Source organism: Amblyraja radiata, chromosome 26 (genome assembly GCF_010909765.2).
Source record: "Amblyraja radiata isolate CabotCenter1 chromosome 26, sAmbRad1.1.pri, whole genome shotgun sequence".
In the NCBI taxonomy this organism is placed as follows: Eukaryota; Metazoa; Chordata; class Chondrichthyes; order Rajiformes; family Rajidae; genus Amblyraja; species Amblyraja radiata.
Genome location: NC_045981.1, coordinates 37178054 through 37198028, shown reverse-complemented (window position 1 = coordinate 37198028; position 19975 = coordinate 37178054). Strand labels below are relative to the sequence as shown.

The 19975-nt window shown below is 47.3% G+C and overlaps 1 protein-coding gene across 2 annotated transcripts in view; it reads left to right on the top strand.

The window, feature by feature from the left end:
• The first annotated feature begins 7774 nt into the window (after positions 1 to 7774).
• Positions 7775 to 19975, top strand: part of prpsap1 (phosphoribosyl pyrophosphate synthetase associated protein 1) — a 33455-nt gene continuing 21254 nt past the window's right edge. Inside the window, exons 1-3 of one of the 2 annotated variants that reach the window (XM_033044742.1) lie at positions 7775 to 7916; positions 8598 to 8706; positions 17983 to 18035. In XM_033044742.1, the coding sequence (XP_032900633.1) occupies positions 8624 to 8706; positions 17983 to 18035 (136 nt within the window). In that variant the 5' untranslated portion in view covers positions 7775 to 7916; positions 8598 to 8623. The remainder of the gene's footprint in view (positions 7917 to 8597; positions 8707 to 17982; positions 18036 to 19975) is intronic. The other variant, XM_033044741.1, reaches the window with a different exon arrangement.

Here is a 19975-nt window from a genome sequence, read left to right as displayed (position 1 = left end):
CAAATGAGGTAATTTATGAGCCAATATAAGCAAGGTTGCTCAAGGGGAGCAGCCTTGTGAGGGAAGTGGCAGGAGAGGAGACTACGGCAAAAGTTGGAGGACGGGACGTGGGGAAGACATGACGGGTAAGATGATTCAGTGTGAGGCTTGCGGGATGTGGGAGACCAGAGACACTGATGGTGCCTCTGGCTGCTACAACTGTGGTAAGTGTGTCCAGGTTCCTGAAGGATCATGTTGTGGCACTGGAGAAGCAGCTGGATGACCTCTGGGCCATCAGGGATAACAAGAGTTTTGTGGATAAGACCTACAGTGAGGTTGTCACACCAAGGCTACAGGAAGAGTGGAGGAGGGTGACCGTGAGTACGAGGAGTAAGCGTGGAGTGCAGGAGACCCCATGGCGGTACCTAATAAAAACCGGTACACCCTTTTGGGAGCTGTTAGGGCAGACTACGCTTCCAGTCCGACAGATGGACAGGTCGGTGGCTCCAACCTAGGCGATGAGACTTGACCGACATCCGGCAGAGCTATAGGGTGGGTGAGTCCATTGTCCGAGGTACGGACTGGAGATTCTGTGGCGGCTGCCGAGACTCGAGGATGGTCTGTTGCCTCCCTGGTGTCAGGGTTCAAGATGTCACAGACTGACTTCAGAACATCCTCGAGAAGGAAGGTGAACATCCGGCAAACGACGTCGGGAAGAAGAGGAAGGAGGTTCTCCAACGTGAGTTTAGAGAGTTAGGAAGAAGACTGAAAAGCAGGACTTCTAGGGTGGTTATCTCTGGATTGCTTACAGTACCTCGTGCTAGTGAGGACAGGAACAGGGAGATAGGGGATCTGAATGTGTGGCTGGGGGGCTGGTGCAGGGAGCAAGGATTTAGATTTATAGACCACTGAGATGTATTCTGGGATATGGGTGACCTGTACAAAAGGGACAAGTTACACCTTAACTGGAGGGGGACCAACGTTCTGGCAGGCAGGTTTGCAAGGGGGTACATGTGTGGGTTTAAACTAAATAGTGGGGGGGAGGGATTGACAAATTGGGAGTATAACGATGGAGTTAAAGGGGAAGTGAGTACAGGAAAAGTTACAAAAGACTCCCGAATTAATGGGAAGGAAAGTTCGAGAAGGGATAAGAGAGTAAGGTCAGGGCCAATAATGACCAGAGTGAGAGGGGAGGGGAATACCAAATTCAAAGTGTTGTATATGAATGCGCAAAGTATAAGAAATAAAGTGGACGCGCTTGAGGCTGTTAGAAATTAGCAAGTATGATGTGAGAATTACAAAGACATGGCTGCCAGAGGGCTGGGAACTGAATATTCAAGGAAATACATCCTATCGAAAAGACAGACAGGTGGGCAGAGGGGGTGGGGTAGCTCTTGGTGAGGAATTAAATTCAGTCCCTTGCGAGGGGTGACATTGAAACAGGAGATGTGGAGTCAGTGTGGATAGAACTAAGGAATTGTACAGGTAAAAAGAGCCTAATGGGAGTTATCTACAGGCCCCCAAACAGTAGCCTGAATATAGGGTGCGTTGAATCCAGTTTAAATTGGCATGTTGTAAAGGTAATGCTACGTTTGTTATGGGAGATGTTAACATGCAGGTAGACTGGTAAAATCTGGACCCCAAGAAAGGGAGTTTGTGGAGTGCCTCTGTGATGAATTCTTAGAGCTGCTTGTACTGGAGCCTACCAGGGAGAAGGCAATTCTGGGTTTAGTGTTGTGTAATGAACCAGATTTGATAAGGGAACTTGAGGTTAAGGAGCCATTAGGTAATTACCATAATATGATGTTTTAATCTACAATTCGAGAGGGAGAAGTGTAAATCGGAGGTGTAAGTGTTACAGTTGAACAAAGAGGGAGGAGCTGGCCAAAGTTGTCTGGAAAGATACCCTTGCAGGGATGACAGTGGAAAACCAATGGCAGATATTTTTGTGAATAATACAGACGGTGCAGGATCAGTTCATTCCAAAGAGGAAGAAAGATTCCAAGGGGAATACGGTGCAACCGTGGCTGAAAAGGGCAGTCTGGGGCAGTATAAAAATAAAAGAGAAGTATAACATAGCAAAGATGAGCGGGAAGCCAGAAGATTGGGTAACTTTTAAAGAGCAACAGACGATAACTAATGTAACCCCACTTTTTATGCTAATGTAACCATAATATGGTTGAGTTCTTCATTAGGATGGAGAGTGACATAATTAATTCAGAAACAAGGGTTCTGAACTTAAAGAAAGGTCACTTTGAGGGTATGAGACGTGAATTGGCCAAGATAGACTGGCAATTGATTATTAAAGGGTTGACGGTGGATATGCAATGGAAGGCATTTAAAGGCTGCATGGATGAACTACAACAATTGTTCATCCCAGTTTGGCAAAAGAATAAATCAGGGAAGGTAGTGCATCCGTGGATAACAAGGGAAATCAGGGATAGTATCAAAACAAATGATGAAGCATACAAATTAGCCAAAAAAAAGCAGCCTACCAGAGGACTGGGAGAAATTCACATACAGCAGAGGAGGACAAAGGGCTTAATTAGGAAAGGGAAAATAGATTATGAAAGAAAACTGGCAGGGAACATAAAAACTGACTGCAAACGTTTTTATAGATATGTGAAGAGAAAAAGGTTAGTTAAAACAAATGTAGGTCACTTGCAGTCAGAAACAGGTGAATTGATCATGGGGAAGAAGGACATGGCAGACCAATTGAATAACTACTTTGGTTCTGTCTTCACTAAGGAAGACTTAAATAATCTGCCGGAAATAGCAGGGGACCGGGGGTCAAATGAGATGAAGGAACTGAGTGAAATCCAGGTTAGCCGGGAAGTGGTGTTAGGTAAATTGAATGGATTAAAGGCCGATAAATCCCCAGGGCCAGATAGGCTGCATCCCAGAGTACTTAAAGAAGTAGCCCCAGAAATAGTGGATGCATTAGTGATGATTTTTTAAAACTCTTTAGATTCTGGAGTAGTTCCTGAGGATTGGAGGGTAGCTAATGTAACCCCACTTTTTAAAAAGGGAGGGAGAGAGAAAACGGGGAATTACAGACCAGTTAGTCTAACATCGGTAGTGGGGAAAATGCTAGTTATTAAAGATGGGATAGCAGCACATTTGGAAAGTGGTGAAATCATTGGACAAAGTCAGCATGGATTTATGAAAGGTAAATCATGTCTGACGGATCTTATAGAATTTTTCGAGGATGTAACTAGTAGACTGGATAAGGGATGCGTTATATCTGGACTTTCAGAAGGCTTTCGACAAGGTCCCACATAAGAGATTAGTATGCAAACTTAAAGCACACGGTATTGGGGGTTCAGTATTGATGTGGATAGAGAACTGGCTGGCAGACAGGAAGCAAAGAGTAGGAGTAAACGGGTCCTTTTCAGAATGGCAGGCAGTGACTAGTGGGGTACCGCAAGGCTCAGTGCTGGGACCCCAGCAATTTACAATATATATTAATGATCTGGATGAGGGAATTGAATGCAACATCTCCAAGTTTGCGGATGACAAGAAGCTGGGGGCAGTGTTAGCTGTGAGGAGGATGCTAGGAGGCTGCAAGGTGACTTGGATAGGTTGGGTGAGTGGGCAAATGCATGGCAGATGCAGTATAATGTGGATAAATGTGAGTTTATCCACTTTGATGGCAAAAACAGGAAAGTAGACTATTATCTGAATGGTGTCAGATTAGGAAAAGGGGAGATGCAACGAGACCTGGGTGTCATGGTACACCAGTCATTGAAAGTAGGCATGCAGATGCAGCAGGCAGTGAAGAAAGCGAATGGTATGTTAGCATTCATAGCAAAAGGATTTGAGTATAAGAGCAGGGAGGTTCTACTGCAGTTGTTAAGGGTTTTGGTGAGACCACACCTGGAGTATTGCGTACAGTTTTGGTCTCCAAATCTGAGGAATGACATTCTTGCCATAGAGGGAGTACAGAGAAGGTTCACCAGACTGATTCCTGGGATGTCAAGACTTTCATATGAAAAAAAACTGGATAGACTCGGCTTGTACTCGCCAGAATTTTGAAGATTGAGGGGGGATCTTATTGAAACTTACAAAATTCTTAAGGGGTTGGACAGGCTAGATGCAGGAAGATTGTTCCCGATGTTGGGGAAGTCCAGAACAAGGGGTCACAGTTTAAGGATAAGGGGGAAGTCTATTAGGACCGAGATGAGAAAAACATTTTTCACAGAGAGTGGTGAATCTCTGGAATTCTCTGCCACAGAAGGTAGTTGAGGCCAGTTCATTGGCTATATTTAAGAGGGAGTTAAATGCGGCCCTTGTGGTTAAAGGGATCAGGGGGTATGGTGAGAAAGCAGGTACAAGATACTGAGTTGGATGATCAGCCATGATCATATTGAATGGCGGTGCAGGCTCGAAGGGCCGAATGGCCTACTCCTGCACCTATTTTTAATGTTTCTAAAAAGGCAATAAGGGGAGAAAAGATGAGGTATGAAGGTAAGCTAGCCAAGAATATAAAGGAGAATAGTAAAACCTTCTTTAAGAATGTGAAGAGGAAAAAATTAGTTATGACCAAAGTTGGACCCTTGAAGACTGAAAAGGGTGAATTTATTATGGTGAACAAGGAAATGGCAGATGAGTTGAACAGGTACTTTGGATCCGTCTTCACTAAGGAGGACACAAACAATCTTCCTGATGTACTAGTGGCCAGAGGATCTGGGGTGACGGAGGAACTGAAGGAAATCCACATTTGCAGGAAACAGTGTTGAGTAGATGGGACTGAAGGCTGATAAATCCCCAGGACCTGATGGTCTGCATCCCAGGGTACTTAATGAAGTGGCCCTAGAAATTGTGGACGCATTGGTGATCATTTTCCAATGTTCTATAGATTCAGGATTCCTGTGGAATGGAGGGTAGCTAATGTTATCCCACTTTTAACTAAGGCAGGAGAGAGAAAACAGGGAATTATAGACCAGTTAGCCTGACATCAGTGGTGGGGAAGATGCTGGAGTCAATCATAAAAGATGAAATAGCGGCACATTTGGAAAGCAGTAACAGGATCGATCCGATTCAATATGCATTTACGAAGGGGAAATCATGCTGGAATTTTTTGAGGATGCAACTAGGAAAATGGACAAGGGAGGGCCAGTGGATGTTGGGTACCTGGACTTTCAGAAAGCATTTGATAAGGTCCCACATAGGAGATTAGTGGGCAAAATTAGGGCACGTGGTATTGGGGGTAGAGTGTTGACATGGATAGAAAATTGGTTGGCAGACAGGAAATAAAGAGTAGGGATTAACTGGTCCCTTTCAGAATGGCAGGCAGTGACTAGTGCCGTACTGCAAGGCTCGGTGCTGGGATCGCAGCTATTTACAATATATATTAATGATTTGGATGAAGGGATTCAAAGTAACATTAGCAAATTTGGAGATGACACAAAGCTGGGTGGCAGTGTAAACTGTGAGGAGGATGCTATGAGAATGTAGGGTGTCTTGGACAGGTTGGGTGAGTGAGCACATGCATGGCAAATGCAGTTTAATGTGGATAAATATGGGGTTATCCACTTTGGTAGCAAAAACAGGAAGGCAGATTATTATCTAAATGGTGTGAAGTTGGGAATAGGGGAAGTACAATGGGATCTGGGGGTCCTTGTCCTTCAGTAAGCATGCAGGTACAGCAGGCAGTGAAGAAAATGAATGGCATTTTGGCCTTCTAACAAGAGGAGTATAGGAGCAAAGAGGTCCTTCTGCTGTTATACAGGGCCCTAGTGAGATCACACCTGGAGTATTGTGTGCAGTTTTGGTCTCCAAATTTGAAGAAGGACATTTTTGCAATTGAGGGAGTGCAGCGTAGTTTCACAAGGTTAATTCCCGGTATGGCAGGACTGTCGTATGCTGCGAGAATGGAGTGGCTGGGCTTGTATATTCTGGAATTTAGCAGGATGAGTGGATATCTTATTGAAACATATAAGATTTTTAAGGGTTTGGACACGCTAGAGGCAGGAAACGTTCCCGATGTTGGGGGAGTCCAGAACCAGGGGCCACAGTTTAAGAATAAGGGGTAAGCCATTTAGAACGGAGAAATACTTTTTCATACAGAGGGTTGTGAGTCTGTGGAATTCTCTGCCTCAGAGGGCGGAGGAGGCCGGTTCTCTGGATACTTTCAAGAGAGAGCTAGATAAGTCTCTTAAAGATAGTGGAGTCAGGGGATATGGGGAGATGGCAGGAACAGGGTACTGATTGTGGATGATCAGCCATGATCACATTGAATGGCGGTGCTGGCTCGAAGGGCCGAATGGCCTACTCCTGCACCTATTGTCTATTGTTACTCATTTCGGCTGCCAGTCCTCTCTGCAGCCTTGCAATTTTTCTTCACATTTATCTAATTTAGTCAGAGCCCACAATGAAAAATTCCTCCACTACAGCAGCAGCAAAGCATTCCACATTCTAAAAACTCTCCATACAAAGCCTTTCTTCATGATGATCAAAGCTCCGTGCAGGGTTTGAAGTCTTGATCTTCAGAATCTTTTCTTCAGATTACTACCATGCTTGGACACTTGAGTAGAGTAGTTGGTGACAGATTAATTTTTATTGAGAAGAATTATACTCTGCATATCGCCAACTTGGATGTGTTAGTGCCCCCTTAAAACGGTCTATGAAGGTGATTTGACTATTGTTGTCTAGTTTATTCCATTCCCTTAAGGTTCTTACAAAGAATGAGTTCTTATAAATATCTGTCCTGGCGAATGGGATTTCTATTTGCCTATCATTTCTCTTTCTTGTTCTCCTTTCTGTAGATATTAGATTCAGGTTTCTGCTGAAGGTTCCTGGGATGAAGGACTGCAGTTGCAAGAATGTGGGGCTGGGATTGTTTTCTTGGAGAATACTGAGGAAAGATTTGGTGGATACAATAATAAGATGGGCTGGAGAGAATGAATATTGGGGGTTGTTCGCTCTAGACAAGCGGTCGGGTAGTTTAAGAAGTGGGGAAAGAGTTGAGACATGTTTTAAATGTGGTGTGATTGGAATCCCACACACGCTGCCTGGATGTGGTGGAGGAAGTTTGCAAAGTAGCAGATAATGATATGGTGGCAAAGAGTTCCGCTCTGTGATCTTTGGTTGCAAAGGTCAGTGGGTGGAATCAAAGAACAGCGCTGGCAGAGATCCGGCTTGGGCTAAGGACCGGCTGGTGGCAAAGTGAAGCCATGACGATGGTGACAGGCGCCGCTCCCAGTGTCCCCCCCCCCCCCCCCCCCGCCCGCTCCCAGTGTTCCACCCCCGCTCCCAGTGTCCCCCCCCCCGCGTTCCACCCCCACCCCCCCCCCCCCCCCCCCCCGGTGTCCCAGTGTCTCCCCCTTCCCGGTGTCCCACTGTCCCCCCCCCCCCCCCGCGTTCCACCCCCCCCCCCCCCCCCCCGGTGTCCCAGTGTCTCCCCCCTTCCCGGTGTCCCACTGTCCCCCCCCCCCCCCCCCCGCTCCCAGTGTTCCACACCCCCCCCCCCCCGCGTTCCACCCCCACCCCCCACCCCCCCGGTGTCCCAGTGTCTCCCCCCTTCCCGGTGTCCCACTGTCCCCCGCTCCCAGTGTTCCACACCCCCCGGTGTCCCACTGTCCCCCCCCCCCCGCTCCCAGTGTTCCACCACCCCCCCCCCCCCCGGTGTCCCACTGTCCCCCCCTCCCCCCCGGTGTCCCACTGTCCCCCCCCCCCCCCCCCCCGCTCCAGTGTTCCACCCCCCCCCCCCCCCCGGTGTCACCGCCCCCGTCACCAGAGATCCTATAGCGGATCTTGCTCCAGGATATTTGTCTGGATATCACCGCAGAACCGGGGACTCGCGCCGGAAACGGGCCGGCAGCGGATGTCCCGCCCCCGGGCCTGTAGTAGGTGCGGGTCCGGGCGCTGATTGGGTGAGGTGCTGCCCGTCACGGGGTCGGGCTGCAGCTGGATCCGCGAGCGACTGGAGACGGAGGGTGAGGGTGGGTGAGGGGTGGGCCCGGGGGGGTGAGGGGTGGGCCCGGGGGGGTGAGGGTGGGTGAGGGGTGGGCCCGGGGGGGTGAGGGTGGGCCCGGGGGGGTGAGGGTGGGTGAGGGGTGGGCCCGGAGGGGTGAGGGTGGGTGAGGGGTGGGCCCGGGGGGGTGAGGGGTGGGCCCGGGGGGGTGAGGGGTGGGCCCGGGGGGGTGAGGGTCGGCCCGGGGGGGTGAGGGGAAGGGCCGGGGGAGAGGAAGAGAGAGATGGGAGGAAGGAACTGCAGGTGCTGGTTTAACCCGAAGAAAGACGCAGTGCTGGAGTAACAGTGGGACAGGCAGCATTTCTGGAGTGAAGGAATGGGTGATGTTTCAGGTCTAGACCCTTCTTCAGAGAGATCGGGGGAGGGGGGCAGAGATCCGGGGGAGGGAAGATAGGGAGACCCGTAGTAGTAGGCCGGGGAGGGAAGATAGGGAGGCCCGGGGAACAGGAGGGAGGTGGGTTGGGGTGGCGGGAGTAGAGAACCGGGGAGAGAGCGAATATGTGGGCCGGGGAGAGGGGTGGGCCGGACAGGGTGTGGAATTTTGGTGAGTGGGAGGTGGAGAGCAGCTTCTTCTGTATCTCACATCCACGGGCTCCTGCGCTGCGTTCCCTGCCTTTAACTCCCCCTCTCCATCTCTCCCCAGGATTGAAGAGTTGGACGCTGTGCAAAATGAATGTGGCAAAGGGTGGCTACCGCGTATTCTCAGCCAATTCCAATGCTGCCTGCACCGAGTTAGCCAGACGCATCACTGAGTAAGTGGAGCCGACGCTGGTCATCTTCTGTAGATACTGCGGCTGAAATTAGTCTTTAAAGCCCTGTTTATATTTGGCACTTGACAAATTTTCAATGGCCCAGTTGCATTGAAGGGTGACAGGTTCTCTGTGGGTTCCAATATAGACTGGGACTTCTCTAGTGTCAAGCGCTTAGTTGGGTGAAATTTGTCCATGGGGTGAAGTGTGTTCATGATCTTTCCCTCGGGCAATGTACGGAGAACATTTAAGAGAAAGAGCAAAGCTTAACATCCTCTTTGGGTATTGGGCAGGGAAGTGACTAGCAGCAAGCACAGTTATATTAGTTTTTGAATAGTTGTGGAGAAGGACAAGGCTGGTCATCATGTTATGGTTCCCAATTGAGGCAAAGCCAACTTTGGTATTTGATAAGAACTTGCAAAAGTTGATTGGAGTGGGTTATATTGGGGCAAAGGGAGGTACAGGAAGTGGGAGATATTCAAAAGTCATTTATTTATTTGCCTCTGTACTCCACAATTTGAGATTTGTAATAGAAAAAAATCACATCACCAGGCAACGGCCCTCCCTGGGAGCCAGAGCAGAGCCGAGCTGGAGCCAGCACCTTCACCTTCCCTCCCCCCCCCCCCCCCCCCCCCCCCCCCCCCCCAACGTCGGCTGCTAGCCCGGGCTCGTGCCTCCATATAGGGACGGGGCACCCGGGAGGGGACGGGGATGGCCCAGCAGCAAGGCTCGACCTCGACCACGACCCCACGCAGCAGCACGATCTTGCTCACTCACCGAAGCATAAAGCAATAAAAACAACAAGATCATCGTAGCTTTATACAAAGGAACAATAAATACAACTATTTCGTAGTTTGAAAGCAGTATTTTCTTATCTAGAAGAATCAAAGCTGGAAAATATGCTTGAAATGAAGGTCTGTATGCTCTGCTATGAACAATGTTTATGGCAAGTGACCTATGACCCAGGAATGCGCAATCGGAATACCAAACTCACTTATTAGGTTCAGTTCGGGTTGTTGAATTGGCCACTCAAGAATTAACCATTTTTTAGCTTTGAAAAACTGCTTTGTTGCTTTAGCAGTATGTTTGGGATCATTGTCTTGCTGTGGAATGAACTGCCGGCCAATGTGTTTTGAGGCATTTGTTTGAACTTGAGCAGATAGGATGTGTCTGTACACTTCAGAATTCATTATGCTACTACCATCAGCAGTTGTATCATCAATGAACCAGTACCTTCAGCAGCCATATATGCCCAGGCCATAACACCCCCACCACCATGTTTCACAGAAGAGGTGTTATGCTTTGGATCTTCGGCAGTTCCTTTGTTCCCTCCATACTTTGCTCTTGCCATCACTCTGATATAAGTTAATCTTCGTCTCATCTGTCCACAAGACCTTTTTCCAGAACTGTGGTTGCTATTTTAAATACTTCTTGGCAAACTGTAACCAGGCCATCCTATTTTTGCGGCTAACCAGTGGTTTGCATCTTGCAGTGAAGCCTCTGTATTTCTGTTCATGAAGTCTTCTGTGGACAGTGGTCATTGACAAATCCACACCTGACTCTTGTAGTGTGTTTCTGATCTGTCAGGCGGGTGTTTGGGGATTTTTCTTTATAATAGAGAGAATTCTTCTGTCATCAGCTGTGGAGGTCTTCCTTGGCCTGCCAGTCCCTTTGCGATTAGTAAGCTCGCCAGTGCTCTCTTTATGGTTCCAAACTGTTGATTTTGGTAAGCCTAAGGTTTGGCTGATGTCTCTAACAGTTTTATTCTTGTTTCTCAGTCTCATAATGGCTTCTTTGACTTTCATTGGCACAACTTTGATCCTCATATTGATAAACAGCAATACAAGTTTCCAAAGGTGATGGAAAGACTGGAGGAAAGACTAGGTACTGAGAGCTCTCTTATACCTGCATTAAGGAGCAATTAAAAACACCTGAGCAATTACAAACACTTGTGAAGCCATGTGTCCCAAACATTATGGTGCCCTGAAATGGAGGGACTATGTATAAACGCAGCTGTAATTTCTACATGATGAAACCAAAATGATTAAAATGGCCTTTAATAAAATCTAACGATGTGCACATTAACCACATGTGATTTTTTTTCTATTACAAATATCAAATTGTGGAGTACAGAGGCAAATAAATAAATGATGAGTTGTTGTCCCAAATATTATGGAGGCACTGTAGTTTAATTCAGCTAAGTGTGAGATGTATCGCTTTGTACCTTGTCTGCTATTGGCAGTTCTTCCTGTATACTCTCTTTGAGAGCTTCATTATATTCTACACATTCGCTTGAGCTGTGTCCACTTGTCAGTACACAGATGCTCTGCTTCATACCCATATCTCCTTGCTTTCCTCCTTTAACCATTTGCATCCATTTTAAAAAACAATTATTTTCAGTTGGCCTTCAGCCTGGATGATTTAGACTGGTAAAGAGGGCAGATGGCATGGTCTCCTTCATTGGTCAGGGCATTGAGTATAAGCATCAGGATGTCATGATGCAGCTTTACAGGACTTGGGTTAGGCTGCTTTTAGAATATTGATTGCAGTGCTGGTTGCCTCATTGCAGGAAGGATGTGGAGGATTTGGAAACCGTACCAGAATGATGCTTGAACTAGACAGACTTAGATTGTTTGCTCCAGAACGTTGGAGATGTGAGCAGACCTGATAGAAGTATATCAAATGATGAGGTGTAGATAGGCAGAAGCTTTTTCCCAGGGAGAGGGCATAGCTTTCTGGTGAAAGGGGCAAAGGATAAAGCAAGCAGGGCAAGATGGTGAGACTGCAATGTGTTGTCAGCAGTAGTGATTGAGGCAGATAGTGACATTTCAGAGGCTTTTGGAAAGGTAAGTGGACATGCAGAGAAAGGAGCGACATTGAGTATGTGCAGGCAGATAAAGTTGGTTTTGGCATCATGTTCAATTCAATTCAATTCAATTTATTGTCATTTGGACCCCTTGAGGTCCAAACGAAATGCCGTTTCTGCAGCCATACATTACAAACAAATAGACCCAAGACGCAACATATTTTACATAAACATCCATCACATTGCCGTGATGGAAGGCCAAAAAAACTTTTCTCTCCACTGCACTCCCCCCCCCCCCCCCCCCCCCCCCCCCCCCCGATGTCAGAGTCAAAGTCAAAGCCCCCGGCGGGCGATGGCGAATTGTCCCGTGGCCATTAAAGCCACGCCGGGTGATGCAAGGTCGCACACCGGGTCTTGATGTTAGAGCCCCCGGCGCGCGCTCGCAGAGACCCACCGCCATTCCAAGCCGCGCGGGGCGGTGCTGTAAGGCCCCACTCCAGGAGCTCTTCAACCCCGCAACTCGGGCGGGAGAAGTCGCCGTTGCGGGAGCCCTGAAAAGCGGTCTCCCTCCAGGGACCCGCGGGCTGCCGGTGCCGCCCGCCAGACCCGCAGTTGCAGCCACCGAATCTCCGGGGGTCGGGTTGCAGCAGCGTCCACCACCGCTCCACCCGCTCTGGACTCGGCCAGCTCCATGACGGTGAGGTGAGTAGTCAGCACCAGAGCCCCCGGTCTTCCTGTTGGAGGCCGCTCCTCGTTGCAGCCCCAACGACAACGGAGACCCGACAAAGAAAAGGTCGGGTCTCCCGTGCAGGGAGAGATTTAAAAGTTACCCCCTCCCCCCCCACACCACCCCCACCCCCCCCCACACACATACCCCAACAAAAATAACAAAAACTACATTAAAACATAGACATAAAATAATAAAAACGCAGACGGACTGCAGAGGCCGCTGCAGACGAGAGTCGCGCCGCCTACCGTTCAGCATAGATATTGTGTGCTCTACTGTTTGGATTTTTTAAAATTTGGATGTAGATTAAACGATGAGAAGCTTTCTATTCATGTGCAAGGAGCATGGTAAATGGGATCCAATGGGTGTCCTGCTTTTGAATCTCAAGTGCCATTTGATAGGTTACCATGTATATGGTTATTGTAGAAGGTAAGTCTTCATGAGTTTGGATGGATAGAGCTTTGAGTTAAGGTAAATGGGTCAACTTCAGTTTGTTGAGCTGTAACTGGCTGTAACCCGGGTCCGTACCTGGGGCTCAGTTAGTTAAATTCAATATTAATGTCTTAGATGAAGTATGTGTATGAATTGTAAAAGAGTGTTTAATTGTCCTATGCACCAGGAGCAGTGAAATTCTTACTTGCTGACCCATTCACGCAATAACACCACAGATACTATAATCAATGAGAAGGGTGCTAAACTGAAACTTCATCTCTCCTTGTTCTCAAGGGATGTTGCCCCACCCGCTGAGTTACTCCAGCACTTACCTTTTTTTTGTAAATCAGCACCTGCAGTTCCTTGTTTCTACAACAATCAATAATGGTATAAATTAATAATCAGTAATACTAGGTAACCAGACCACAGTGCAAATCTGAGGTAAGTAGAGCGACTAAAGAACAAAGTAAATCGTTGTCATTAGGGATAGGAGTAGAATTAGGCCATTCGGCCTATCAAGTCTACTCCACCATTCAATCATGGCTGATCTATCTGCCTCCTAACCCTATTCTCCTGCCTTCTCCCCATAACCTCTGACACCTGTACTAATCAAGAATCTCTATCTCTGCCTTAAAAATATCCACAGCCTTCTGTGGCGAAGAATTCCACAGATTCACCACCCTCTGACTAAAGAAATTTCTCCTTATCTCCTTCCTAAAAGAACGTCCTTTAATTTTGAGGTTGTGCCCTCTAGTCCTAGACTCTCCCACTAGTGGAAACATCCTCTCCACATCCACTTGATCCAAGCCTTTCACTATTCTGTATGTTTCAATGAGGTCCCCCCTCGTTCTTCTAAACTCCAGTGAGTACAGGCCCAGTGCCAGCAAATGCTCATCATAGGTTAACCTACTCATTCCTGGGACCATTCTTGTAAATCTCTGGACCCTCTCCAGAGCCAGCACATCCTTCCTCAGAAATGGGGCCCCAAATTGCTCTCAATATTCTAAATGTGGCCTTACCAGCGCCTTATAGAGCCTCAACATTACACCCCTGTTGTGCAGTAGGGTAGTGGTTAGGGTGGTGCAATGGGCTCAAGAGCCTGGTAGTTGTGGGGAAGAAGTTCTTGAAGCCGGAGGTCACAGTTCTCAGGCTCCTGTACCACTACCTCAATGGTAGCAGCAAGATGAGAGCAGTGTCATGTGGTCAGTGTCATGTGGGTCTTTGATACTGGTTGCCTCGTATAGATTGTTTCGAGGATGGGGAGGGGTCAGTGCCTGTGATGGACAGGACGATGTTCCCACTTGCTGCAGCCTCCTTTGTTCCTGGGCGTCTAAATTACTGAACCATTTAATGTTCTCTACCATACACCTGCAAGTGTCCAATAGAGAGAGTTTGGCCACATACTCAATCTTAGTTTTCTTATGAAAACATTTCCATCTCTGAAGTAACCAGTTGACTGATTACATTTGCTATCCTTGCAGCATTTTACATTTATCAGTTTTGTTTGAAATTTTATTATTGATTGTGCAGTCCCTTCACTTTCTCCGAAAAAAGCTTCCTCTATGTAAAGGAAAGTAAAGCTTCCTCTATGCAGAAAAGGGAACAATGTGCTGGGATAACTCAGCAGATCAGGCAGCATCGCTGGAGAACATGGATAGGTCCCGTCATACACTCCCTGGCCCAGGACAGTATAGCTTGGAGGCAGAATAAAACTCCCTGTGAGTGTAGAATACCTCCACATCACTATATAGGTGGGTTAATATCCTCAGTTAATTAAAGATTAAAATCTGTTTTTATGACACACACAATCCTATGGTGTACTCTGACCCCAGAGTTTCATGTATAAACCTGCACCATTTCACAATAATACTCTTCCTGGAAACATCTGTGATTAGCCTCCCTGACAACCCCCTACTTTCTCCAGTTCCATTATATTTGTCCCGAGGACAATATGGGCCGAATCTCTCTATGGCATCATCTTCCCTGCCAACTTTGCAGAGATATCATAGTCATGGAGTTAGACAGCATGCATCGGGTCCTTCTGCCCAAGCCATGAGCTAATCCTTGTCTGACTTTGGTCCATATCTCTCTGAAACTTTCCTATCAAAGTTGCAGTAGAAATGTCTGTTAAACTGGAGTGGTGCGAGAGCTGGGTGCACAGCTGGATGGGGGAGCGAAGGCAGGCAGGGGACACAGAAGGGGAGTATTACTTGAAATTGGAGAATTATTGGGTTGTATGATGTGCCCATCCATTTGTTCCCCGATCCCAGTCACCCTGCTATTTAAACTCCCACCCCTCTGCACACTTTTCTCCCATCCACCAGATCTTTTGTCGGCTCTTTCCCTTCCCACTGTCCCTTTCCACACATATCCCTCCCTCCGGCTTTACATTTCCCACCTCTGACATCCTTCTATATCCTCATCAATCTGCCAATCACCCCCTCACCTACATCCATCTATCACTTGTAGAAACAAGGAACTGCAGATGCTAGATTACCAAGGAAAGAGAAAAGCTGGAGTAACTCAGCGGGTCAGGCAGCATCCCTAAAGAACATGAATAGGTAATGTTTTTGGTTGGGACCCTACTACAGAATGAAAAACGCTCCTGACCCAAAATGTTACCTATCCATGTTCTCCAAGGATGCTGTCTGACCTGCTAAGTTACTCCAGCAATTTGTCTTTCCACCTATCACTTGCCAGGTTTTGCCTCACCCCTCCTCTTTTCCAGCTTTCTTCTCCCCCTCAATCAGTTGTCTGTTAATTCCCTCCAAGATTCCAGTATCTACAGGTGCTTATGTGTGTCATCATTTATAGTGCTGTGCCTTTGTGGATTCTACTTGGGTGGAGAGCCTGAGGGCTGTCAATGAGCAACTTAAATTGCTCTGGTAATTAGATCCCACCCACCAGAGCATGACATCAATAAACAATGGAAATATCACAGCTTCAAGCAGTAAACTTGAAGTGTAACAGACAGCATTTCTGTTTATAACGAATGGGTGACATTTTGGGTCGAGACTGAGAGTCAGGAGAGGGAGACACCCGAAACGTCACCCATTCTTTCTATTCAGAGATGCTGCCTGTCCCGCTGAATTATTCCAGCATTTTGAGTCTATTTTCAGCGCAAACCAGCACCTGCAGTTCCCTCCTACACAGGAAGTGTAAATTCAGTTCAATTGATCACAATGTAATGTTTGAGACGGAATTGTCTAATTAAAGGTCGGGTGGTGCATGTGGTCCAACATGGATGTTAGTAACGTTCCTCAGGTAGGCTGATGCATGGGACCTACGGAGACTGGGTCATTTGGATTCAGAACTGGCTAAATCGTAGAGGACCGTGGTGGAAGGGATGTTATTCTGGCTGGGTATATGATCAGCTAAGGTCTGCGCTTGGATGTCTGCTGCCTATATATAGATGACTTGGACGTTTAGTTTTATTTAAAGATGCAGCATAGAAACGGGCCTTTCATCCCACCGAGTGCACAAGGAACATCAATCCGTTCACGCTGGTTCCATGTTCCACTTTCTCATCCATACCCTACCCTCTGGGGGTAATTTACAGAGGCCATTAACCTAGAAACTGTCTCAAGTTCAAGTGAGTTTATTGTCATGTGTCCCTGTGTAGGACAATGAAATTCTTGCTTTGCTTCAGCACACAGAACATAGTAGGCATTTACCATAGTAGGCAGTCTCCCTGCCACTTCCAGACTGGGCTGGCAATGTCACTCCTGGCCACTTCCAGACTGGGCTGGCAATGCCACTCCTGGCCACTTCCAGACTGGGCTGGCAATGCCACTCCTGGCCACTTCCAGACTGGGCTGGCAATGCCACTCCTGCTGAGTTACTCCGGTACTTTGTTTCCTTCTGTGTATTTGTCAGCAAATGCAGGCATTTGTTTCTACTACTTATACAATGATAGTCCGTTACTTGGCTATAGGAGACAATCGGCAATAATGGACATCATCTCTGCCCCTTATAGGTTTAAGGTGACAGGGAAAGTTTAAAGGAGATGTGCAAGTTAAGTTTTTTTTTTTTCTAGAGTGCTAGGTGCCTGAAACACACAGCTGGGGGTGGTGGTGGAGGCAGATACAACAGTGCACGTAACATAGAAACATAGACAAAAGGTGCAGGAGTAGGCCATTTAGCCCTTCGAGCCAGCACCGCCATTCAATATGATCATGGCTGATCATCAAAAATCAGTACCCCTTTCCTGCTTTCTCCCCATATCCCTTGATTCCGTTAGCCGTGCATTGGCCTCCACTGGCGTTTGTTGCAGATAATTCAACAGATTCACAACTCTCTGGGTGAAAATGTTTTTCCTCATCTCAGTCCTAAATGTCTTTAAAATAGGCACATGGATGTTGTAGGGAATTGAGGGATATGGATCACGTGCAGGCAGAGGAGATCAGTTAAACTTGCCATTGTATTTGCACACTCTGTGGGCCGAAGAGCCTGTTGCTGTGCTGTACTGCTCTGCTCCATTCACTGGTACCTGCTTGAGTTAATGTCGTCATTATCTGGAATTATCCAGTACTCAGGAACTGCTTGGCCTTGGCTCTGGAATTGTCTGCTTCTCTTTATTACAAATGCTCAAGTTTCCCTTGGGTCCCAGGCCACGACTTGTGTAAGGACCTTCATAGTGAATGGAAGAGCTTTGGGGAGTGTTACAGAGCAGAGGGATGTAGGAGTGCAGGTACATAGTTTCTTCAAAGTGGCGTCTCAGATGGATAGGATGGTGAAGGCGGCTTTCATCAGTATTGAAATTTGGAGTATCACGTTCATTTTTGGTCGCCCCACTACAGGAAGGAGGTTATGCTAGAAAGAGTGCAGCGAAGATTTCAGAGGATGTTAACTGGGCTTAAGGGCCTGAGCCAGAGAGAGAGGTTGAGCAGGCTAGGACTTTATCCCTTGGAGTGCAGGAGGCCAAGGGTGATGTTGAGAGGTGTGGGATTATGAGGGGAATAGATAAGGTGAGTGCAAGTCTTTTACCCAGAGTAGGGGAATCAAGAACAAGAGGAAATGGATTTTAGAAGAGAGGGGAGAGATTTAATGTGACCAGAGAGGAACCTGAGGGGCAACGTTTTCCACATAGAGTGTTGGAGATGTGCCAGGGAAGTTGGAGGGAGATGGGGCAAATGTAGGCATTAGTGTTAGATGGGACTAGTGTAGATGGGGCACCTAGGTTGACATGGCCAGGTTGGGCCGAAGGGCCTATGTTTGTGCTTTATTGCTCTGACTGTATAATTGTGGTTACAGTCAGACTGTATCACAGACGATCTTTCCAATGCTTTTAACAATCTTGTCCTTATTTCTTCAGGCGTCTTGGCGTTGAACTTGGTAAAGCTGTGGTTTATCAGGAACCAAACCGTGGTAAGTTACAGTAATATGCTGATTGATATAGACAATAGACAATAGTTGCAGGAGTAGGCCATTCGGCCTGAGCCAGCGCCGCCATTCATGCCTGGTGTACATTGCAGAGTGGGCCCATCACAGTATTCAGTAAAACTACTGTTCTAGGGCAGGAACGTATGGGTGAAGCCATATATACATGTCCTCTGAAGGTGGACTCCAGTCCTCACAGTTTATCAGAGGTGACCATTATATTACTAAAACTAATTTCCGGGGCTCGAATCCTATCTAGCTCTCTTGAAAGTATCCAGTGAACCGGCCTCCACCGCCCTCTGAGGCAGAGAATTCCACAGTCTCACAACCCTTTATTAAAAGTGTTTCCTCATCTCTGGTCTAAATGGCTTACCCCTTATTCTTAAACTGTGGCCCCTAGTTCTGGACTCCCGAACATCAGGAACATGTTTCCTGCCTCTCGCGTGTCCAAATCCTTAACAATCTTATGTGTTTCAATAAGATATCCTCTCATCCTTCTAAATTCCAGAGGATGCAAGCCCAGCCACACCATTCTCTCAGCATATGACAGTCCCGCCATCCCGGGAATTAACCTTGTAAACATAAGCTGCACTCCCTCAATAGCAAGAATGTCCTTCCTCAAATTAGGGGGCCAAGACTGCACACAATACTCCAGGTGTGGTCTCGCTGGGGCCCTATACAACTGCAGAAGGACCTCTTTGCTCCTATACTCAACTTCTCTTGTTATGGCCAACATGCCATTTGCTTTCTTCACTGCCTGCTGTACCTGCATGCTTCCTTTCAGTGGCTGATGAACATTGACCCCCAGATCCTGTTGTACTTCCCCTTTTCCCAATTTGACACAATTTAGATAATAATCTGCCTTCCTGTTTTGCTACCAAAGTGGATAACCTCACAATTATCCACATTAAACTGCATCTGCCATGCATCTGCCCACTCACCCAACCTGTCCAAGTCACCCTGCATTCTCATAGCCTCCTCCTCACAGTTCACACTGCCACTCAGCTTTGTGTCATCTGCAAATTTGCTAATGTTACTTTGAATCCCTTTATCTAAATCCTTGATGTATATTGTAAGTAGCTGTGGTCCCAGTACCGAGCCTTGCGGTACCCCACTAGTCACTGCCTGCCATTCTGAAAGGGACCAATTAATCCCTACTCTTTGTTTCCTGTCTGCCAACCAATTTTCTATCCATGTCAGCACTCTACCCCCAATGCCATGTGCCCTAATTTTGCCCACTAATCTCCTATGTGGGACCTTATCAAATGCTTTCTGAAAGTCCAGGTACACTACATCTACTGGCGCTCCCTTGCCCATCATCCTCAAAAAATTCCAGAAGATCAGTCAAGCATGATTTCCCCTTTGTAAATCCATACTGACTTGGATCGATCCTGTTACTTCTGGCGAACTGTGCCACTATTTCATCTTTTATAATTGGCCCGCATCTTCCCCACCACCGATGTCAGGTTAACTGGTCTATAATTCCCTGTTTTCTCTCTCCCGCCTTTCTTAAAAAGAGGGATAACATTAGCTACCCTCCATTCCACAGGAATCCTGAATCTATAGAACATTGGAAAATGATCACCAATGCGTCCACGATTTCTAGAGCCACTTCCTTAAGTACCCTGGGATGCAGACCGTCAGGCCCTTGGATTTTGCATTCCACACACTAAGGGCAATTTACAGCAGCCAGTGAACTTACAAACTTGCATGTCTTTGGAATGTTGGAGGAAACCAGAGCACTCGGTGGCCAAAGAGCGAACATGCAAACTCTGTACAGACAGCACCGGTAGTCAGGATCGAGCCTGGATCTCTGGCACTGCAAGGCTGCCACTGTTGCCCCAGGATAGATCTTGACATTCTTCTCTAAAAGTGTTACCATCATCAGACCTGGTGGGCCAAAGTGCCTATTCCTGCTCTGTAATATT